Source organism: Phoxinus phoxinus (genome assembly GCF_949152265.1).
Source record: "Phoxinus phoxinus genome assembly, chromosome: 2".
NCBI lineage: Eukaryota > Metazoa > Chordata > Actinopteri > Cypriniformes > Leuciscidae > Phoxinus > Phoxinus phoxinus.
Window position 1 is genome coordinate 31,698,747 of NC_136877.1, and position 23,952 is coordinate 31,722,698.

The 23,952-nt window shown below is 37.5% G+C and overlaps 2 protein-coding genes across 14 annotated transcripts in view; both read right to left on the reverse strand.

Moving 5' to 3' along the window:
• Positions 1–9,960, reverse strand: part of chd9 (chromodomain helicase DNA binding protein 9) — a 74,576-nt gene extending 64,616 nt beyond the window's left edge. For 4 of the 6 annotated variants that reach the window (XM_079605414.1, XM_079605416.1, XM_079605415.1 and 1 more), the window contains exon 1: positions 9,846–9,960. Coding sequence is in view for 1 of the 6 variants with exons in the window: in XM_079605418.1 (XP_079461544.1) it covers positions 9,328–9,348 (21 nt within the window). In the remaining 5 variants the exon portion in view is untranslated. Of the gene's footprint in view, positions 1–9,327; positions 9,680–9,845 lie in introns of those variants that run through there. The other 2 variants (XM_079605413.1, XM_079605418.1) reach the window with 2 other exon arrangements.
• A 1,416-nt stretch (positions 9,961–11,376) lies between these two features.
• On the reverse strand, positions 11,377–23,506 carry aktip (akt interacting protein). 8 transcript variants are annotated; one of them, XM_079591262.1, is made up of 11 exons: positions 23,310–23,506; positions 21,912–22,015; positions 20,235–20,310; positions 19,514–19,722; positions 18,494–18,558; positions 17,128–17,228; positions 15,084–15,172; positions 14,650–14,748; positions 14,160–14,267; positions 12,075–12,135; positions 11,377–11,831 (listed from the first exon to the last, which is right to left on the reverse strand). In XM_079591262.1, exons 3-11 carry the CDS (start codon positions 20,247–20,249, stop codon positions 11,724–11,726), a joined length of 855 nt encoding a protein of 284 aa, XP_079447388.1. In that variant the 5' UTR covers positions 20,250–20,310; positions 21,912–22,015; positions 23,310–23,506; the 3' UTR covers positions 11,377–11,723. The 8 variants fall into 8 exon arrangements, with proteins under 8 accessions (XP_079447388.1, XP_079447392.1, XP_079447387.1 ...); XM_079591266.1 differs by having other exon boundaries at positions 12,035–12,135; positions 23,310–23,487; XM_079591261.1 differs by lacking the exon at positions 23,310–23,506 and adding an exon at positions 22,758–23,112.
• Between the last annotated feature and the right edge of the window lie 446 nt (positions 23,507–23,952).

The window sequence follows — 23,952 nt, forward strand, 5'->3', positions numbered from 1 at the left end:
TGAGCTTGGCTAATATAAGTCAAATTTGAAATCCTGTATTCAGAACACAAGACTTCAGGTATTACCTACTGCTTTTAACATACAACACAGAGTTCAGTTCAAAACAGGATGGGAAAAAATAAATTTGCCACACAGTCCAGTTGAATTGGAATGACAGGAAGTGGAATGGAATGAACTGAACTGAAATTCAAAGAAATTCAACAGGTAATGGCATTCTTCAAAAAACAAAGACCTTGATTAAGCTAGTTCAAATGTGTTTAAATGGAATGCAGTGATTCTAAGACAAGTCAGATTGACATCTCTGATGTCTTCTAGTCATATAGGCTAACAGATCACTATATGGTCAGGTGAAGTATGCAGAAACAAAATGGCACTGTGAATGCTAGCATTTGTTTTGGGACATGTACGATTATCAACACAGAATATTATAATGTACTGTGTAGTATACTTTTTTTATCATCATTTATATAAGAATGTTTACACACTGATCAGTTTTATTTGCTTAAGTGATGGTTTATCATTATATCTCCTTGGGTGCCACAACGATCGTATGACGTAATACACCCACATCTCAGCATAGTCAGAGTTTGTAGGAAGTTCCCCATCAAGTGATGTTCTATTGAATTTACCCAAGTACGAAACAGAGAATTCCAAGCTGCCGAAATGTAATGGAATGCAGCATAAACTCAGCAGGAAGATGGACCTTTAGCAGTAGCACTGAGCATATACTTTAAATACAAATCCGTTGTTACATCACTCCATAACAAGATCCAGTACCGCATTGATGCTCTTCTAACATGCCCATGTCCTTAAGTAAGACTAGCAATAAACTCTTCCAGAACACCCTGAGGCCTGAGAGAGGTGAAAGGGGAAGGAATGTCTAGGGAACATTTGGCACCATTAGTGGAGCTCGGAAACAGGCATTACAACAAGCACAGCAGCTGAAGAGCTTTCAGCACCAGACAAAAACCAGGTGCTTCATACTCCCCTCAGACTTCCCTCAGTTATGGATGAAAGAGAGTGAGTGGGAACTGCATAATTCTTTGTCAAGCCCTGGTCAGGAGAGCGGCAGGAGCTGTGTGGGACATACAGACAGCTCATTCCATTTCATGCACGCATGCACACACACACACACACACACACACACACACACACACACACACACACACAGCCGGACAGAGAGGGTGAGAGAGAAACAGGCTGTCCTGACCAACACCGGCTGTGGAGGAGGTCAGTCACGACCTGATGACTCACAACACACACAGATAAACAAAATGGCAGTGCACAGAAACCAAGATATGGTCCAGAACTACAACACCATTCTTTGGTTTCATCCTTTATCCCTCTATACCTACAATAATTATTTAGTCGCTTCATAGGGAAGCATAACACCCTAAAGTGTCGCTCCACATCTTGACTATGATATATTTTTTTGCCATCTGAAATAAACTGTAACAGCTATTTTAATTGTTTAAAAAGCAAGAAAGAAAAACACATGGAGGGCCAGTCCTATGGGTGGTAGATTTCAAAGGGGAAAAAAGCAGCTCAAACATGAGTCTTATTTCATATTAACCACAAACTCACAGCTCTGTGTAGTAGGGCTGAACGATATTCTGTTTTAACATCGACATCGCGATGTGCGAGTGAGCGATAGTCACATCGCCGGAACATGCAATGTGAAGGGTAGTAGTACGAGGGGGAGATATTACATGCGTTTCATGAGGCACAAGCGCACGGTCTCTTGCTATCTCTCCCTCTCTGCCGTGCACGCGCTACACGGTTTGGAGCACAGTCTCCGTCTCGCGGGCGCGCTCGCTCTAGATTCCGGAGATTTTAACTAATTCGCGGGCATCAGTGAGCCGCTATCAATATGCGGGAGACTCCCGGAACTTCCGGGACACTTGGGATGTCTATATTTCTATACCGAAATCATATCGGCATTATAATTATTGATTTTTTATTAGGCTATTTTTTTGGTGCTCCCTCAGCTCTTGGTGCCCTGCGCACAGCGCGTGATGCGCGTGGTGGGAGCGGCGGCGCTGACAGGCGGTAAAGCTGCTGTTTAAATGTGTTCGGCTTTTCTGTTTACAGAAACATGTTCTCTAATCTGTTTAGAAGATTTAATACAAATTAAATATATTAAAGTTTTATTTCATTTTGTTTATTTCATACGATTATGATGACCAACACCAACACTGTTTTACTTTGGCACTTTGGCTAAGTAAAGTTGACTTATAAGCATTTTGGTTCACAATCTTTTAAATTGTTTTATAAAAAAATATATTTATTTTAAGTTATATTGTTGTAAACCATTCAGGGGGGTTGGTGTAAAGCTGCTGTTTTATTTTAAAATGTGTTCTGCTTTTGTGTTTACAGAAATGTTCAAATTTAGAATAAAATATGAAGTGACCTTTTTGTCACTTGTAATGAAGCTTGCTTATTAGTGAAATTATTAATATCATGGAATGGTAATTATTGACTTTAGCCTTGAGTTATGGCTCTCAATATCGCAACATATATCGTTGGGAGAAAAAATATCGCAATGTTATTTTTTTCCAATATCGTGCAGCCCTACTGTGTAGGGATTTTCAATCATAAATGCAGCCGCATCTGCGTCTGTCACCAGTGTTCAAAATTACAAGGCACCTCCCATTATCTAGGGCTGGCTTTAGTGAACTGTTTTGCAAGTAGCACACACCTGTCTCAAACCAGGAAGCATTTGGACAGGAACATTGTAATTAAGGCTTACTGTCTTTTCAAGTCATCTGGGAAAAACTGATGTGATATAAGACTATATCATATTATATAAGAGAGGTGGGCTTCTGCAGAATGTACATAAATCACTTTGTTTCTTAAAGATTTTTTAAGTCTGGAGTATAAGGATGGGACTGGAAAAATTACAGTATGATTAGCCTACTGCTGCCTTGATCAAGGAATTGTGAAAAGTGTTGATTACACAATTCCATTTAAATATACCACAGTTTTAAATGTACAATACGTTTAGAACCAAAGTGTAAAGAATCAGTGGCCATTTACAATTATCATTGCAACTATGTACAGATCTGATATTCAGTATCAGTATCGACATTTTTGCTGGATCGGGTATCGGTCAGATGAAACCGATCCAAATCCATATGCACATACTGTGCGTACTCATGGTTTTTACTGTTAACAATGTATAAAAAGTGGTATTGGTGCAACCCTAATTGCAACATAAATAGGGTAAAGCTAAATATGCGCTGTGTGCGGACAGTCAGTTGACTTGCGCTGAACTTCAAGGCTCAAATATCGAGACTATGTAAACATGCAATGAGTGGATTGTGGATGGATTTAGAGTATTACCACATTGCTTGTTTCCTAGTTGCCACGATATCGAAATAATACGTTTTCTACAAAACATGACTAAAATATATCAATACCAATACAGAGCCGATACCACAGTCGAAACCTAAAACAACAGGAAAAGTAATTGAATAATAGATGACAGATGAACTAAAAATTCTTTGTTGTATTTATTAATTTAAACAAGATGAGATTGGGATGTTTGAAACATTGATAAAAGGATCAAGTCAACTGTAAGTTATTTCTTCCTGCAACTGCCTCATCAAAAAAAAAAAAGTTTGCTTGTCACAAAATAAATCGCACTAATTTGAGGGCATGAGCATCATATAGGCTTATTATTTTATCAATCACATTTATTAACATGTCGTTTAGGAGTGGGTGATGTGACACAACTTATTTCACAATATGAGTTTTTATGTTTATTTTTTTCACTATAACAACATATCCAAATATATGTATTTTTTATTTTGTCTTTGATATTAAAAATAGGAATAAAGAAGCAAATTGTTTCACTCACTGACAATCACTGTATTGTTTTATTTTTATGACTGGAGCTTTATATAGGTTTATATATATTCAAATGAAAATGTAATAATAAGGCGTTAAGAGTTTTTCGATCTTTTCCACCTCACTTTTAAATCGCTTATGAATGCCCATGTGGCCATGCGCATTTTACTTTCGGTTTCAAATTAGCAGCAATTCAGGGGTGGGAATTGCTTGAACGGTAGGTTGATTAATATTCTTAATGAAAAACAACAACAAAACAGTACAATGACACACTCGCTTATATTAGACAGAACTTGTATTAACAAAACGAATAAGCACGGCATACACCATGCATTGTTGTGCGCTTGAAGGTGTATGTGTAAATTAGAAGTGTTACCTGCGGATTCTGCCACTTTCATCATGCAAAGTTTGCAGATTCTCTATTAGCATTGAGTTTAAATCCCAAATTTTGCCAAATAGGCGCTTTTACATTTAGTTTTTAAACCAAATCTGTATTTAACCACCATCGTCTTGTCAGTCAGCTCGCCTCACTCTGTCTGCTGATCTGTGCTACGATTGCGTTCGGCTCAGACTGCTTTGAGCAGACACATTCAGTTTTTAATTGTACAGTCTGTTCTCTAACTGAACTAAATTATTTTATTACCATAAAAATCAAAACGATGATGGTGGGGGGTGGGGGGGGGGGTACACCGACTATCGCAGCAAGCCTGTTTTGAAGGGTTGTTGAGAAGACCTTTGTGTTTCTGTGTGTATAACGATATATAATGATAGTTTAATCGAATAACATGGTGCAAATGCTAGTGAAATGAACTTAGAGCAGCTCTGCAGATCCTCATAGTGAGACTGCAGACGCTGAAAACACCATGAGCGTCATGCTTGCTTCAGTATGTATTTTAAAATATATTAAATTGTAATAATATTTCACAATTGATATAATGTATAAAATAGCTAATTATTCAGGATTAGCCTACTTAGCATGGTTCTCATTTCATTGTTGGTGTGTAGATTACTGCATATTGCATTGCATATTGCATGCAGTGCCATACAGAAAATATTTATTTTCATATAAAATCTATTAATTAAGATTATTATTTGTGACTTTTTTGAATAGGCTATTCATGCAGCTGGAGTAGCAATGGCTTACCGGTGGTTCTTATGAAACATTGTGGCACAGACACAACAGACCCGAAAAGATTTATGTAAACACTCATTGCCAAACTTCCAAGCCCAGATAGCTTACCAGTTTTGATCAGACTCTTTGGCTGTGAGGACATATTTATATCCGCTGGCTTCATAGGAAAAGCATCAGGCCAGAAACATTTCTTGTGAGAAGAAAGGCTAGAGGTGTCTTCAGGAAACAGCATCAGTCCACAGCTGAAAGACACACTGATAAGAGCCCTGCCGTCTCAGGTCATTAGCCGTGCACTATCTGTACAAGCAAAAACACGTGCAACTTCCTACTACTGAAAAACACTGCGACCCCCTCCCCCAGCACACACTCTTCAAAGATTAGATCTTACACAAGTCTCTTTCATAGAGTAACCTACAATGTCCCATTCAATTGACATTTTTGCAATGTGCCTAACAGCCCTGGTTCATGAAAAAGTGACTAACATGAGACAATGATGTGATGCAATGTATTTTAAAAAGCGAATCCACTGGCTTTTGTAGTATCAGTGAGAGAGTGTGACTTCAACAAGATGAGGCACGGTTGAGTGTCATCGCTGCTGGTCTTGGACTGCACAAGTCAACACATTTCCGTTGTGAAATTGTCCTGTGACAGCAGCCAAGTCATATATGCTGAATTGTGACTCATCTAAAGAGCAGGTATTGTAGAGGTTGCCTGGTGCCAGAGACCTGAGACCAGTTTCAGAGCTGTATTCGACTATGCTCAGGGTTTTTTTCTGGATGAGCGAAGCTGATCCTGGACCACCCCTATCAAGTAACCTCTTTTTTTAGTGATTCATTTTACCACAGCACAGCATGCTTTAACCAACATGACAGGTGGCGAGTGAAGTTTCAACGACTTCCACATCAAAAGTGGAACTGGAGGAAGAAACGACTTTGTCTTTTTCGCCAATTTCTTGCACCTGATCCCTGTAGGAACAGTTCATGTCCTTTCATTACAATATTGACTGATATGATTGAGCTGCTAAATGGTTTGTTATGGCTGACAGACAGCTAATTGTTTTAAATGCTACAACATTATATTGTATAGTATGAAAAATGTATATTTATTATGAAATTTGCAAAAGATTACATTTAACTGTTATTAAATAGTGTTTTTAAGTTTAAGTGCATGTTTGATGACAGCAAAGGTGAATGTAAAAATAGAAGAAATGCGCATGAACAATGGATCATATTTCCAGGGTTCTCAAAAACAATAATCATTGGGTAAACTTCTATAGTGGTAAATGGGAGACTAGAAATTATGATTTTAGCTTTTCCGTTTGCTCCAATTGCAAAAATATATACAGAGGTTGATTATGACAGTCGGAATAGAAAAAGATATCAAATTTACCAACACTCTCTCAGTCGCATTAGAAACACCCTCGCAGCAGTTAATTGGTATATTTATTTATTTACTGCCAAGGTAATATAACACAAAGGGTGTTATAAATTATCATTACATTTTTAGAGGGTAAATGTATAAAAATACTATATTTATAAAGTTAATAAATGCATTATCAGTGTCTGTGAAAAGGGTCCATTAAATACTAGTTAATAGCTAGTTAATAAATGCAAATAAACATTTTAGATAACTGATATGATATCGATATATTGTGCATCCCGAATTAAAAATTTAAGTGAAAAACTTCAGGTAGTCTAGATCTTCCAGCATGAGAAAAAGGCTAGTCTCAGACTAACTTTAAAATAAAATAGTCTAAGCTTAATCTACATGTAAAACAAATGGCCATTCAGGTTTTGCAGATGCAATTCAAGATCTTTACATTATGTTCGGCAAACCGTTCTCTATTTTTAGCATATTTCTAAAAAGAAATATGGACCAGTGCAATCTTATAAAAGATTGGACAGATAATGAACCTGCTTTAATTGTGGAGGGACAAAAGCCACTTTTTAAAAGAGAAGCAGAAAGAAACAGCTGCTTGCCGGTGCACAACGTGGCATAGGGAATAATACTATCATAAAATGTAAATTTTCTGATGCAGAAAAGTCTAAACGGTATGTACTACAGACAATGCATCGGTTGCAGTCCTTAGTTGATGTACAAAATGAATCAATTAATGTAAAGCTGGCTGAACAAGACTTTCTCTAACTAATGGAAAAGTACTTCAGTTATCTTCTATCTCATCATGACTCATGATACTCAGAGATGATTTTTCAAGCAGAGGAAAATGTATGTGGGCTCAAATTATACTGTCCCTGCTGGAGCTTCCATTGACTCATCACTGAACGCCATTTTGCTTCCTGGTGTAAGTTCAACAGTACTTCAGATGGAGATGGGTGTCAAGGACAAGGACAAGGTATTTATTGTTTTTGGAGTTTAAGCGCAAGTGACTTAGGGGTCATTCACACAGGACGCTTTCTTGTGTCCATCTGGTTTTTGAATTGTTTTCTACATCAAGAGCGCTAGACAGACATCACAGACAATGCATTTGAAGTCAAAAGCAACACGTCATTGTACACTGTCTAGTTTTTTTTTTTTACATGGAAGATTACTTCCTGTGTAAACAACCCCTTACAGTGCATTCAATGTGGTCTATCTACATATTAAAGGCTAAATGGAAGCAAACTTAACCTTACTTAAATTGGAACGAAAGTCCACAATATAGCGGCTTAGTAATTATTACTAGCTATTTGTAATTTGTAACTAACTCTGTTGTACTTAATTTGGTTGCACCATTAGTTCTTAAGGCAGAACGTAGTAGGCCTGCACAATATATTGAAATATCGCAAATGTACATATCGCGACGGGGTCAATAACTAGGGTCATGAACAAAAAACAATGAGAAAATCACTCACTGCTCTTGGCGTTGACGTTTTGTTTACCCTCAATGATCCAATAGCAGTCTTTACATACATGAGCAGAAGTTACCTTTAAATGTGTGAGTTTCCATTAAATACAATGCTAATATTACGAATAACATAACAGGTATTTTATATTTAAATAACATTCCGAAACTTTTATTTGAAATGAATAAGGATCAATAATTAAATAAATCCTGATACAAAAACCCCCATAAGAAATCATATTTATTATACTATGACTGATTTTATTTGATATACAAAACATGGACCAATGCACACAGAGGTGTGCTGTTTAGGATGCTTTAGATCCGATAAAACAGTGATTTATTCACGCATCATGTTCTCTCTCTCTTAAAATGTAAGCAAGTGTAAAAGTCTATTGATGCAGTTCAGTCAGTCTGCTATTTTATTCCATACATTACTCCTGATCGGAAGCTTCCGTAAATATTTAGGCTAGCTTATATGTAGAGTAGTTAAGCTTTATCAAAGTTTAATGGTGCAACGCAAAAATATTTAGTAGTGCGCAATTTGTAACTTAGTGACCCTATACGTCAAAACTAATTTGTAACCAGCCACAGAGTCCCAGCAGCATCTCGGTTCAGATGTCACTACTACATTTTACTAGCCTGTACTAGTGAGGTCTCTGATTCGAAAATATAGAGCTGAAACTAATAATGAATATTTGCAGACTTTGATCGCTGCCTCTATAACTAAGGTGAGTTATATAGACTAAAAGCATGTGGCAGAAACAAACAAAGTGTTGGAGAGAAGAATAGGCTATCTAACTGAGCTTTGGATGTCCCATAAACACACAAAAAGTGCAATGGTACTACCAGGTTTTCTGTACATGTGCATGAATATGGATCCTTCAATTATGGGGAAGTTCTTATATATATATATATATATATATATATATAAAATAATTCTAGTTTAAATAATATATTATTAGAGCTTTAATACATGTTTCTTTACTCCCACCCTCTACCTCCCCTTAAAAACTACTTTTTAAATAATGAAAATTAATACTATTTGTGTGCATTTCTTTTTCTTGTACAAAAAACTGTCAGTATAACAATTTTTACATTCTGATCTGCCATCACTAAATCAGTCAGTATTTGAGAATTTGAATACATAAAGAAACAATTTGTTTTTATAAGATCAAAATGAACCATCCATCTCTAACACAAGTTGCTGTTAGCAATTGTTGAAATCACCATCATCAACAACAAAAAAATCAAAAAAAAATCCACACCATCAAATATAGCCTACCAAAATTCACTTGAAAGTGGATCACCGTCATGATCAAATCTTTCCTCCAGTAAAAATGAATCAAAATATATTTTGAATATGTTTCACAAAGCTGTCAAAAGTGACTCTAACTGAAGAATCCCTCTATACAGTACTTTGAGCGTAGGTCAGAAAACTCTTAATATGATATTATCTTCTAATGGTCGAGCCTGTAATCCCACCTCTGTCTTCGCAGATTACCTGTATGAATCTACACTCCATTATAGATGAAATCAGTGTACCATCCAGAACATCACCTGGAACGCGCGTTTCAGTCTTGTCACTGGAGCATTTCCAACTTTAAACGTGTGTCCTCTTCAAGTTTGTCAAGACAGCGAAGGAACATGATAATCCTTGAAATACAAACTGTTCTTTTTCCTGTTACGTTCGTCGGGAGACCGCAATTGGTCTACTTTCTGGAGTGTGCTCGGTCGCTGTTAGTTCAGAACCACCGTTTGCTGCCTGTCCGTGTCGAGCTTTTCACGTGGAGCTCATATCGTGACGGTCTACCTAAATTCAGGTGCCACGGGTGTTTCATCCAGACTGGGATTCCCTTCAGGCAGCTGAACGTCACGCTCTCTCTCTCTCTCTCTCTCTCTCTCTCTCTCTCTCTCTCTCTCTCATCAGAACTGACAGCCACCTGAGTTTCAGCACTGTCGCACTCTATAACCATCTACATTATCTTTAGTCTAGGAGAGGAAACAAATAAACGAACTTACCTAAACGAAACCAAATCCTCCGGTGACAGCGCGATCATTTACCGAGGAATAAAATAGCGAAGTTTTGGCGTAGTTAATATCGCGGCTGGGCGACCTCAGCGGTTCCAGCGCTGCTGACGTAGGATGATGATAAAACGTTCATTTGCATATGTGTTAAGTCCTCTGTGATTGGTTAGCGTTGAATTCATTTCTTTGGAATAACTGGGACGCACGTTTGAGTCCTCGGGTTGAGTTTTTAACAAAGGCCAACATCATGTCCTTAAAATGTTACTCGTAATCTGTAACATGATTGTACAGTACCAAAACATGAAGTTAGAAAGTTGAAACAACAAGATGGCCGTGCCGGGAAGTCAGCCAATCAGAGATGGTTTTACATCGATTGTGAATCAGCCTATGGTAGTGGAAGCAGTGGGAGGAGAGAAGCGGAGAAAAGTTGCTTTCGGTCCCTCTGATATTTGATCACCTCTGGTGGATCTTTTGGGAACTGTTATTTGTAAACACTGACAAATCAGCAGAAACTGGAGCATGTCAAATGCAAAATGAATATCAAAATTACTATTTTTACACAGCGCCACTTTATCACAGCATGATTTTAAAAATGCGGAGAGTTTGAGGTACCACAGTTCACTTTTCACATCAAAAAAATAATAAGCTTATATAGACGCACAAAATATATACACACACGCAGAGTCAACATTTGAAGTGGATCAAAACCTTTCATCAGTTTACATGTATTGTGAACAATACCCGTTCTTGTCAACTTTGATGAATTTTTTTGATCCACTTCAAATGTTGACTACAAGCAGTATTTAGCAAATCCAATAATAAAGCAGTGATATCTACACAAAAATGTCACACAAACACCAAATTTGTGATCCATACAGAACTAAATTATTATTCTCTTGATTTATAATGCATTCACCATAAATGGAGGAAAACATTGTATTGCAAATATCAACACTAAAATGTATTACCACTAAATAAAATATCAGACCAGTTTCATTCTTTATGCATTTATTGGCTTTAACAGAAAAAAAAAAAAAAACCTTACTTACACAACTGAGCTAACATCAGCATTGTAGCTGAAACTGCCCAAAAATAAAAGCATTGTAAGACAGCCAAAAAAAAAAAAAAAAAAAGTCAACCATAGTAAATTTCTAGCTAGATATATAAATCAGCTATGGACTCTGATATAGAGGCCATTCATTTAATTGTACTGCTCCACTATTTACACATCAAACCCATTTAGATCAAACCATTAGGACACAATAAAAGTGAATTACTAAAAATAAGGATTAACTTAGTCTTACTGAATAGTATTTGTCTTGCTCTGTATTTTGCATTAAAACCATTTCATACACAGCATAATACACACACAAAAAAAAATCAACCCAAATACATCAAGACGCAAAAAAAGAGAAAAAAGCATTCTGTCCCAGTCTGCTAATTTACGTTTCATATTAAGACTATTAACCAAGTTTGTGGGGAAAGGAAAACCAAAGGAAACGATCAAATTATTTGTTAGAAAACCAAGTTCATCATTTAGAAGATCATGACCTACACAAATAAGTGAGGTGGTTTGTTGTGCCTGAAAACATGTGCAAGTAACATTATTGGCTAGAACCATCTCTGTGCCATCTGTGCGTTCAAGCCTTAGCATTGAAATGAACGAGTGGGGTCTTTAGTTCTATACTGGGAACATGTCTATAGTTCTGAAGCCATTAAAGCAGTTTAAAATGATTTTCTTTTAAAGCTGAGCAAGGGTTTTACAAATGAAGATGAAGTTCATAGAACTGCATCAGAATTCTATACATGTAGTTAGGCGCAGCCACAGTAGCATAGCGCCCCTCCTGGTGGACAGACAGAAGCACTGAAGGTTCACGTCTGAAGGGGGTTGTCTTCTTTGCTGAAAGGCTGAGTGGAACCAGGCTTCACCCAAGACAGCCCAGACACTGGCAGTCCTTTGTTATAATCATCTGGTCGCCGCTATAACAACAAGAGAAGGCCATTGGTCACAAACACAGAGGCTGCAATTCATATTTTCACAATAATTCACATTTTAACTAACCCACAAGTACGTAGAAAAAGACAACAGGATGTACGATCGAAAATAGTGTTCCACACACACACACAAGCTACTGATTTAAAATGAGGCATGCATCAGATACCAGGAAGAAGCCAGATTTTACTTGGTTGTGAGGAGCAGTCAGGGGAGCGTCACACACTCACTTTATGTGCAAACATCTTCTCTTTTGCCTCTTCATGCACCGCTGGATTCCACGGAGAGAAGCTGCAGAGAGAAAATGCAAATATTAGATACAGAAAAACAAATGAGATGATGTCCAGTCTGATGACTCAATGCTGAACTTTTAACCTCACTATATATAACAAACTCCTGGTTTCATTTTCACAAATGACTTCAGGTTTCAAACAGTAGGGCTGCATTTACACTGCAAGGCTTAATCCATAGATCTTTTGACCATATCAGATTTTTTTTGTCTAGCCTTTTCACACTCACTTAAGAAATGACTCATATCTGACATCTGCTTTTACATGAATCCCTGTACATACTAGAATAAATTCCATTGGTAGTGATCTCTTTAGTTTTTTTCAGCTGTGAGTTTAATTCATTCATTAATAAAGTCATGCAGTCTGTGAAGGACAGATCGTTCGTTACCTGCTGGTTCTTGTGGTAATTACTAGCCTGGGAAAACGCAGACCACTTCCGGCAAATTTAGATTTGCTCTGCAAGTGGGTTTGGCAAAGAGCCCATTGAAACCCATTTCCAATCCGTCGAAATCGTGGCACCAATCAGAAACGTTGGGGCGGGCTTTACACGATGACGACAGAGCAGAGACGGTGACGCAGATTTTGTACATTACAAAGATGGATGCCGCCGTGGAACATCACAACATCATTCGTTCGAATCAGCTATCGCGTCTGTTTCAAGCGATTTAAAATTGTCATTTTCGTTAACACAAACAGAGAATTGCTGAGAGTCTCGAGATGTTTCTCCGTCGCTCTGCATACGTCATGTCATTCATCGCTCTGATTGGTTTTAGATCTATCCGACGTCCGTTGGTGACGCCCCTGTGGAAATTAATTGTCTATGGAGCTTTGCCAGACCCTAACTCAGTTACAACTGAGAGTGGTCTGGGTTTTCCCAGGCTAGGTAATTACAGTATGTCGGGGAGGAAATCCAAACGTTCACCCATCATTCGACCTCAAATATGCTTAACATTTGAAACATACAAGTAGTAGCAACTTTACATTGCCACTCTATCTAACATTAACCTAGATAAATGCATGCTATTACTACTGTTTTTGCACTGAAGCTTAAGTATTAGCAAGCTTTACTGCAAGACATGAAAACGCCATCGCGATCACTTACATTTTTACAGCAGAAACGTCTTAAAATACTCAGCCCTTTTTGGTCATAGTCAAAAGTAATACATTTACTTAATACGGTCTATTTTTATTTGTGTACACATAATAAAAACAAAAAAACATTGTGCTTTTGTAAAATAAAGAAAACACAGGATGCAATTTCTGCCGTCTCGATCTCCGTGAACTGGAGCGCTCACAAAAATAAACCGAAACTCAGCGTATAGGCTACTTGCCTCACAGAGTGAGAAATATTTTTATAGGAAGCTTGAAATGCTTACTTTTAAATGAAACAATTCAAATCGAAAAGAAATACTCTCTGATTATGTAAACCATATGAAAGATGCGTTCACTATAATGCGGAGATGGCGAGTCAGTATCGTCAACTTCATCTTTGTAGAAAAGTTGAGTCGGTGTCAGCCCTATCAAAACCGTTATCACTTTGTTGCTGAAAAATATAATTTAGCTTTCAGTAGCAAAGCTATTTTATTAATAAAAATTAATGGGCCAGAGTCTCAACAAGTTTCTGTGCTCCTCAATGTTTCTGTGTGTGCGCAATATCTTGCCTATATAACGTTTTCACCTCAAAAGAATCTGTGAGTTTTTACGAGCACATACAGGAACGCTGGTTGCATAATACAACAAAGGGAAAGCCTCGCTTTGTCCCTCACCTTGTCCCTCACCTTGTGGTAGCTTGGAGTTCCAATTTTGACACAGGTCAGATGTCCAGATATCAGATATGTATCCAAAACTACATTTGATAGAGGCTCTGAATGGATGTGAAATATCTTTTTTGTGTACATGTGTGCAACAATATCAAATCTGTGTCAGATAATAAAAATGCTTTAAAAAAAAAACTTGTGCTAGTGTAAACATAGCCTAAGAGACCATAATTATGGAGGAAAACTCACATCTGAGTGTTGCACTTGCCTTATTGCATAAGGGTCATCGATCTTGGGCTGATCGAACAGGTGACTATTGCATAGCTTGACACTGTCTACCACCTTGCTTTTGTAGAGCTGGATGTCTTTTTCATACCTGCACAGACAGCATTGATATATGTAAGTAAAAGCAGTCAAGAGTACAATACTTCAAAACAATCTTATAACTACTGGGAGGCACAGCTAAGAGGAAATGAATGCATGGGGGGGGAGCTAAACAAGCTTTCATCTTGAAGTGTGAAGCCAAGTCTGAGGTTGGACTAAGCTTGTAACTACCATATGTCTTCAGATGCACAGGAAGTCAAAATAAGCTCAGACTAACATAGGCAATGCCCAAACACGAAAGAAAGAGAGATTGTGGTTACTTCATTTCACTGTAAAGCAGAAGCAAATTCAGTGGCTGTCACAAGTGTTAGGCTAGTGCTCGGAAGAGTTCAAACTGTGGGGACTCCACAAATGATACAGAATCCACCACTCACAGCACAGCAGCCTCTGGGTTGAGCGGGTCCATGGTGTTGATCTTATAGAAGATTGTGCGGGCGTACATAAGAACCTGCCAGATATGGTTGTGGTTTCGTCTGCAAAATCAGAGAAATATAAATAAAGTATAAAATAAAGTATAAAATAATTTCCCCATAGTCACAAAAAAAAAATGCCAAAATAACCTTGAGCCCCTTTAAACTATGGCAACTCTATTACGGCAAAAATTATAAATGTCTATAAAAATATTATTTTCACCTTTAAAGCACCTTACTTTAATAATTTTATTAGTTAGTTTATTAGTTCTTTTTACTTGTCATTACTTATTTTGTCTATAATGCTTTAGAAATGTTATATGTAGACACAATCATGCCAATAAAGTACTTTAAACAATTGAAAATGACAGCAGGGCTTTATTTCCTTTTAAACATACCTCCATTTGGTGAAAGCTCTTCTCACATCCAGCTCGCCAGAGACTGGGTCCACTAGTGGGTGGAAAACTGGGGTGTCGAAAACAACCCTCTGAAAGAACACGCATAAATGCAACAGAAAATAAAAATATTAGCTCTTCTGATGACTGCAAACTGAGAGGACAAATAGATATGGCCATAGTGAAAACTTCTAAATTTATTGTTCAAAAGTTTTCGGAACCCTCTGGATCATTTTTTCCAGAAATTCATGATTACTGAGTAAGCTTATCTATATTCTGTTATATCCAATAGACTTTCCATGACTTAAGTACTTATTCATTTCTGTGACTTTTTCAGACCTGGAATAAGAAACTAATTGAGCAATTAATTGAAACGTAAATAAAATAAACACCTCTGCTGACTTGATAAAGTTGGGCAGGGCTAAAAGGGGCTGGGGGACACAACAACACTAACTCTAGTGGATCCTCAAACTGTCTGGAAAACCTCAGTAGCTGAGGTAGCTCCTCAGTAGCTCCACCCAGCTCAATCGTGAATTAATTGCTGCACATATTTAAATAAGTAAGTACTTGTTTAAATAAGTACAGCATTTTCTTTACTCAAAACATTAGCCTTTACAAGCATTGCGTTTTTTGTGTATTTGAGGAGTGGAGCATTTGCTGTCTTAGTCATATCCAATTCAGCCTGTACACTGTGCATAGCACTTCATCTTTTAGAACACAACATTTTGGCTAAGTGGATTAAACGACAGGAAAAACTGAGTGCCCACATAGCTACAATAAACTTCGTAACCTGTAAGTTGATCAATTTAATGCGATCCACTAACTGCCTCAACAAAACAAATCTCCAACATTCACTGGAAAATATTAATAATATAACATGCAAGTTTCTGACCATACATTTTTTTAAATAGTTTGTTTTCCCGCGAATTTCCTGAATAGAATCGGTTCTACACTAACCTGCATTTTTTGGCTGGTTTAAAACACACACACCACGTGACGCTAGATAATACCTGCCATTCATTTTCAAAACTCCTGAGATCCAAAAGCTAATGCTAGCACATTATTACTGCGACCTTAGATAACTTGACAGCTGAGCACAGGCATTTCACTCGCATTGGATGCATCAACATTACATTTGCATAGGCCGTACTATTTTAAATCAAGCTTGGTTGACTGCCAAATGAAAATATTAAAAACAGAACGATAAAATATCATCAAGTCGTTAATGGTCATTTTTAATTGTTCAGAACATTGTGTTCGTTTCTGTTTTTTGTTTTCATTCCTTGAACCGGTTCAGAGCCCAGGCAGCCAGTAATTAGCCTGGTCCTACCAGACTCTCGTACATTTCATTTGTAAAGCGAGTCTGGCCACTCTCTATTGACAAGCGTTAACTTCCTTGAAGGCGGGTACTCGGTTGAAGTTTAAAACTATTGGATCTGCCCAGAGCCACTCTGAATCTGCCATAACCAATCGCTAACGTTTGGTCGTGAGTCTCGTGACGCATGTCAACCCAAACTAACGCACAACCTCAACGTCATCGTTCTCAACCACTCCCCTCTGTTTGCTGATTGGACTGGTAAAAAATTGATCGGAGAAAACCCAAGAATATACCGTAAGCCCAGACGTAGTACTGAAGGAAAATGAAAATTGAGCGGAAGTATGTAGGAGGGCGGAGCCAGGCTAGCCAGTAATGTTCTGTTCCTAGACGCACCCTGATGTCATCATATCACATCATCAGTTACAGAATTAAGATTGAAGTATTCAACATTCCATTTGGCATTAAAGTCTGACTATTTGTTGGGTGTCAGTTTGATATAAAACTTGGTGAAATCATTTCACTGTGTGTATCACTACTTTTTCAATATTTCCAGCACATAATATTGATAACCGTGATAATTTTGATCACTATAACCATGATATGTAATTTTCATACCTTTTCATCTCTACATTCCAGCAAGTCATGGATTGAATGAACAGTAACAGTGCCCTGGTCATGTTACAGCAAAGAATTCAGTGGAAAGATGTGTAAAGTGTATACTATACTCACAGGACAGTCTCCATCTGGGTAGTTATCAGGAATGTAGACGGTGAACTTAAAAACACCATCTTGGTACAAGCCATGTCGAATGAAAATCACACCAAACCACACTGCAACAAAAAAAAAAATAGACATTGATGTATAGGCCTACTTGACTGAGCAAATCAGCAATACAGCAATCAATTTAACTCTTCAGCTCAGTTATTGGACATTAACAATTCCACAAATTATTCATAAAAAAAAAAAAGACTAACGCTAGTCTTCCATTCAAAAACAAATTTCCAGCAATCCTAGCATTTGTTTTGCATGTGTGAAAAAATATTGCATTCTATTTCCTTGAATGTGTGCATTTATCATTAAAGGGGGGGTAAAATACTTAGTTTCAGTCAATCTCATGTTAATCTTGAGTACCTATAGAGTAATAGTGTGTCCTTCATATCTCCAAAAAGTCTTTAGTTTCATCTTATTTATAAAATAAAAATACAGCTTTCCGATTCTATCCGGAAAAAGCCGAGGTCCTTGATTCTGGGCGTGGGCGGAGCTATAGAGTCAAGCGTGATACCGTTGTACTTACATGAATGGGGTGTTTTATCACTGGGACCGCGCCAGGTTTTAATTGCAACCGGTTTGCAAATCCAGCGACGGCCTGGGCCTTGTTAATAAAACATTCGTCACTGAAATGACCAGAACACAAAACCGCACTTGCCGAACTCCTTTGCTGTCCCGGAAATACAAACTGCATCCACTGTTCCAGTAACACTGGGTTCTTTGGGAAGCTGAACAAGGTAAACTTCCCTCCCTCACATCCCAAAACACACTTTTTTGGAGACATTCTTGACATCAACCATTCCTATTTAGCGCTGCTGATGATGATTTCCGGTAGTAGCGCGTCGATAAGCGCGGTCTTTCTCTCCTCTGGTCGACGTGTGCGTGAACGCGCTTTTCCGAGAGCAATGCTCATATAAGGAGTTCCACTCTGGTCTACGTCATTAGATCTACGATAGAAAAAAACCAGCCGAAACGTGTTGCAACCCGGAAGTATGATTTTTAGCACAGAAATTCTCTGTTATTCGTTCAAAATAACTTTTCAAACTTTGGCCATTATTAGCATGAGAATCCATCTCTTTAACACTGTAAACAACTCTGAATACATGAAACACCATTGTACCCCCCCTTTAATCATGCCAGCATATGCACGTGACAATGCATCCTCATCCTGACATAGTTGTAGAATTCCACACAAGGTTCCAAGTAGAAGTTAATTGACTGCACATTCTGTTGCACTTTTCCAGGCAGGAAGTTGGAAATTCTTTTGGAGTTGAATGGAATGCAGCATAAGAACATTCTGCGTGAGAGTGGAGGAAGACATTCTTACTCAGTGCTGATCTGTATGAAGGCTGTACATAGATACCAGGGAGCTTCTGCTTGATCACCAATGTACTGCAACAGAGACAATTGTCCATTTCAACAATACACCTAAAAATCTAAATACTGCATAACCTAAAGATGTTGCTATACAACTCCAGGGAAAAATCAGAATAACAAATGTGAATAACAGGTGTGATGCATATTCTTAGATGGTTAGGTTACATAAAGATAAAATCCTATTCCATCTTGGGTATGTTTTATAGGCACAGCTTCATTTAAAATCAACACTACTAAGAAGTCACAACTATTACTGCCCAAAACCTTGTGGAAGCCTGTGGATCTGATCTCCTGTACAATTGAAATTAGACAAAAAGTGTGCACATCCAGCAGGCAAACACCTCAAAGAGAGTTTCCTCAAATACAGTAAAAACCGTAATATTGCAAAATATTATTACAAATAAAAAAAACTTTTCTATTTGAATATATTTTAAAAAGAAATGTATTCTTGTAATGGCAAAGCTGAATTTTCAGCATCATTACATGATCCTTCAGAAATCATTCTAACTTGCTGATTTGCTGCTCAAGTAACATTTCTTCTCATTATTATTATTATTAGCAATGTTGAAAATCCTTGTGCGGCGCTGCTTGATTTTTTTTGAAGGATCATGTGACACTAAAGACTAGAGTAATGACGCTGGAAATTCAGCTATCATCATAGCAGACAAAATACATTTTTAAATTGATTAAAATTGAAATTAGTACAAATTAAAAATTGTTTTCTCAGTATTACCGGTTTTACTGTATTTTTAATTACCGGTAAATAAATGCAGCCTTGTGAGCATAAGAGACTTCTTTCCAAAACATAAAAAAAAAAAAAAACATTTACAAACTTTTGACAGGTACTGCAAGTCACTTTTGGTGAGAACAAGCAATAAATCTTTTTTCCATTTATGGAGCTGTGGTGTGCCAACTTCCTCATGTACAATTATCTAGGAAAGCCAATGAATAAGAACGGGGCATCACTCACAACTCAGCAAGCAGCGAGTACTCCAGGTAGAAAGGGCCGTACGAGGCGTGGGTGCCATTGGCAGACTGTGTTGAGGAGGCCGGAGAGGCAGCTTTAGTGATGGGGATGGCATTCTTCGGGATGGAGGGAAGCTGTTTCTTACCAAACGGAGGACGAGCTGGACTGGCTCTCTGCTCCCCTGGACCGCTCTGCTCTTCAGCGTCAGATCTCTGCACACATATGCACCTACAAATTAAGCTTATATATATATATATATATATATTTATTTACTCTTTCCTTTTGTTTGCAAGTGTTAAGGTTTTAAACATTTGGAAATACCAGGGCCAAATTTCTCTAGTACTCAACCTGCCTAATAGCGTTACTGTTCTAGACTATTTCTTCAAAGAAATGCATTAATTGCAGTAAATGTTCTAGTTAATGAAACAAGCGGTCATACTTTTTAACTGTAAAAAAAATTACTAGAATCAGAGAATGAGTTTTATAACAAAAAAAGACTATCATATTTAATTTTCTTTCTTTTGAATTTGAGTGAAATGTGATCTTGATAAGTCAAGACATGCTATTCAACCATTATAAACACTATAAATCCATATCACAGAACCCAGAATTGGAGAACTCTTTGAAAGTTTGTTTTCTTTTTCTTTTCTTAATGATTAGGCCTATGCGTTAATCTACCAATAAGCATGAACTAGCACTGTTAGACTCGCCGAATACATTTTACCTTATTTGAATCCATTATGCAGAATTTCTCTTAGCACAGAGAGAAAAAAAACCCTGCAGACTCCATCTGGGCCTCACTATAATTCAAGAGACGGAAGTAAATATCAGACACCAGAAATTCACAAGCAGTAGGGGCTAAATGGAAACAATAACTAACACAGCAAACGGATTCAGCACATAGCCTCTAATAAAGCCAACAACAACAAATTACAGCGGAATAATCATTGAATACAGTCAAATACACCTCTCAACGAAATTACAAACAGCTAGTCTAAGTGTCTACCATAAATCAATGAGACAAAGCAGTTGGGTCATGAGTCAGCGTCTGTTAAGAAACAGCTGAATTTAACGTCTTTATGACAGCTGCCACGCCAAAGTCAGGAAGACAACACCTCTGTAGTTTGCAACAAACAAACTGTTACTTCGTTTCTAAGTTAAAAGCATTAATTGAATGCAATTATAAGACTTAAGTAAGAGTTTAAAACAACCATAACTTCAAAACTAATCAATGGGTTTCTAGGAGAATGAGCCACTAGACTAAAAACACCCTCCTCAAACACAATAGCTTGTGACTTTAGAGAGACTGATCTGGGCGAAATCACCTTTAAACCCTGAGCCTCCCACGTGAGTTCCTTATTGAAGTCACCTGTTGTAAACCAGTCCATTCCTCTTAGTCTGTGCATTTAGACTACAGGTAAAGGACATTGAGATATGCTGCATAATGTCAGGCAGTACCTCAAGATTTATAAAATAAATATATATATATATATATTTATATATATAATTTTCTCAAACCTGAACCGACCCAAAAAAAACGTCAAGCTTGGGTCTTGTAACAGAACTCTAGGCAGTCCACCTTGTATGTATTCTTGTAAACGCCAGTACTTTTTACATGAGATGCAAATATATGAAGTTAGTGGGCATATTTTATATATATACCTTTTGTGATGCTCAACAATGTTTTGTTGCACATCAGAACTATATTCTTTGGTTTTACTCATTGTGATGGAAGATTAAGGGAATTTGGCCTTTGCGTTTCCTCATATTCAAACTCCTGTGAACAAGAAGTCATAGCCAGCCAATTTTATGTTCCTAGTCACCCTGGTGTGCTAAAAAAAAATGTAAATATTAATGGGAATATAGTTCAGAGATACTTTAGTCATAAAAAATTCTAGGGGTATTAATAATTGTGGACACCGTGATTTGGAGAAAAACATTTATTTAATAATGTGATTTCCCCCCCACTTTCAATTCTTTTACTTAAATGAAAGGTTAGACTTTTGCCAATTTTTTTAATCAAAGGTCAAAAGGATAAATGATGCAGTTTTTTTTTTACAGCCATTTTTGATCATATTTACCAGGGGTATGATTCATTCTGAGAACGACTGTATGTATATATATATATCCTAGAGTTCTGCTACAAGACCCGAGGTCGACGGGTCCCAAAAAACTTACGCTTTTTGGGTCGGTTCCGGTTTTAATTTTTTTTAACTATAACTAATAATTATATATATCGCACTCGGTCACAACACGGCAGACAGGTTCGGGCTGGATTCAGGCCTCAAATTTAACAGCACCGGTCGGGTCAGGCAGCATCAAGTCAAGCATTCTCAGAGACGGGCCAGGTTTTGGCTTAAATTTAAAGCCTGTTCAGACCTTTAGGACTGCCATACTTTACCTTACGACCAGCGTTTGTCGACATGCTCCAGAATGGGTTCATTACTCATTGAGCTCTTGATGGGTGTATGCTTTTCCACTTTTTGGTGGCATCCGAAGAATTTGCTGTGAGAGAAAGAAAGAGAGAGAGAAAGTGCTGATGAGAGCCTGGATATTTGAAGAACACAATGGGCAACCTGATGCTGTATGGCAGCTGGTGGCAATCCAATCCCCAATAACCATGTTGTTGCCGGTGCTAGTGAGAACTTCAGTGAGCTACAGTATAATGCGGGGGTTTTCAATCTTTTAGTTGCCATGGACCCCCAAATATGAGCATCCTCATGCAAGGGACCCACATCCTAACAGTCAGCGATATGCGTGTATTAAGACCCAATTTATACTGTGAACAATTAATATAAGAAATGTGTGTAAAATATTATTTAGAAAATTACATTACTCAATTTTTACATTTCACTTATCACGTAGAGCCAGATCTAGCACGGTCTTAAGAGACAAACATAAAACCTAAACTAAAAATTAATATCAAATTATAACCAAGGTGAGTGAAATTTCAGTAGTAACATGACAGATATCAAAGCCTGGCACACAGGAAGAACCGCCTCAACTAGAAACAAGAGCTCTGACTCCTCATAAGACAATTGCCTTCATGTTTACCTGCTGACACCCACTGCAGACAGCTTTATTTCATGACATGTACACTTTAGCGATTAATAAAGTGTTCTCTAGGTGATAACAGAGTTTTAAAGCATGGTTTAAGGTAAGTTACTGACACGGTAGCAGCTATTAGAACTGGACTAGACTAGCCTTCATTTAGCAAAACCTCTGTAACAAACGGGCTTCCACTTACCTGCGACAAATACTGTCACCTGGTTGAAGACATGTCACACAGTAACTTGTCCAGGTGTGAAATTGTTTGAGACTGCTTTTTAATGCCGCACCGTTAACCAAATCACCGACGACACTGTTATCCGAATAATCTCAGACAAATACTGAACACACCTCTAACTAACTTGACAGGAAAAGGCGGGACATAAACACAACTGAGGGGCGGTGATTGGATTTCATTGTGATTGACAAGCTCCTCACCCCATCAAACATTAAATACAGCAATCCACAAGGTTAAATGTCTCCAGGTTAACGTTTAGACAGCAAATATTAGGTACATACCGATCACTTTAGATAATTTAAAATCGTCTGGGAATGGCATCTGCCGCAAAGTGTCGGAAAGTTGTTTTAAACCAGATGACAAAATACATCCTGTGTTTTTATCTCGAGTTGTGAGCTGAGCGTATGAACTGACGCGATTTGTACATTTGATCTTACAGTATGATATACATGGCGTATCTCCGTTAAACGTTCATAAACATTTATACATTATAATGGACTTTGAGAAACTTACCGTGCTTAAACTCAGGACATTTCACACGTTTTTAAAACACGTAGTATCCACCCTCCCAGTTGCCTGCACGGAATGGATTCACGTGCTGTCATTGGCTTATAGAGACGCGCGGTAGATTCTATTGGTGCTTTTCCCTGTATATCATATCAGACCAAGGTAGTAAACTCGGATTGGTCCCTTTAATCGTGGTTTTATGTGAATTTATCAAACAGATTCTTGGGTAGCTTTATTCATACATAATAAGAGGTCTATTAATTACGAGCCTTAGTGCACATTTTAAAGTTAACCATTACTTTAATTTATTATATTACTTGTTATAATAATAGGATGTCTATTGTCTTTATATTAATTTTGTAAAACAATACTTCAAATATTCCTGTGCTTTTACACGTCTTTTGTAGGTGAAATATCAGTTATCTTATAAAATAAATAAAAAAATAAGAAAGTTTCCACATCCAAGGTTTTAGAATAAAGCAAAGAATGAAATAGCCTACATGTTCAGATTACATTGGCATCGACAAGAGATGTGACTGGTTTTGCAATGCCCCCTTTAGGACAACAGAGGGAGTCAAATACTCAGAATAAGACTAAATCAACAATCTCCACAAATAACTGCCTAATTTAATCCTCTCTAGGCACATAG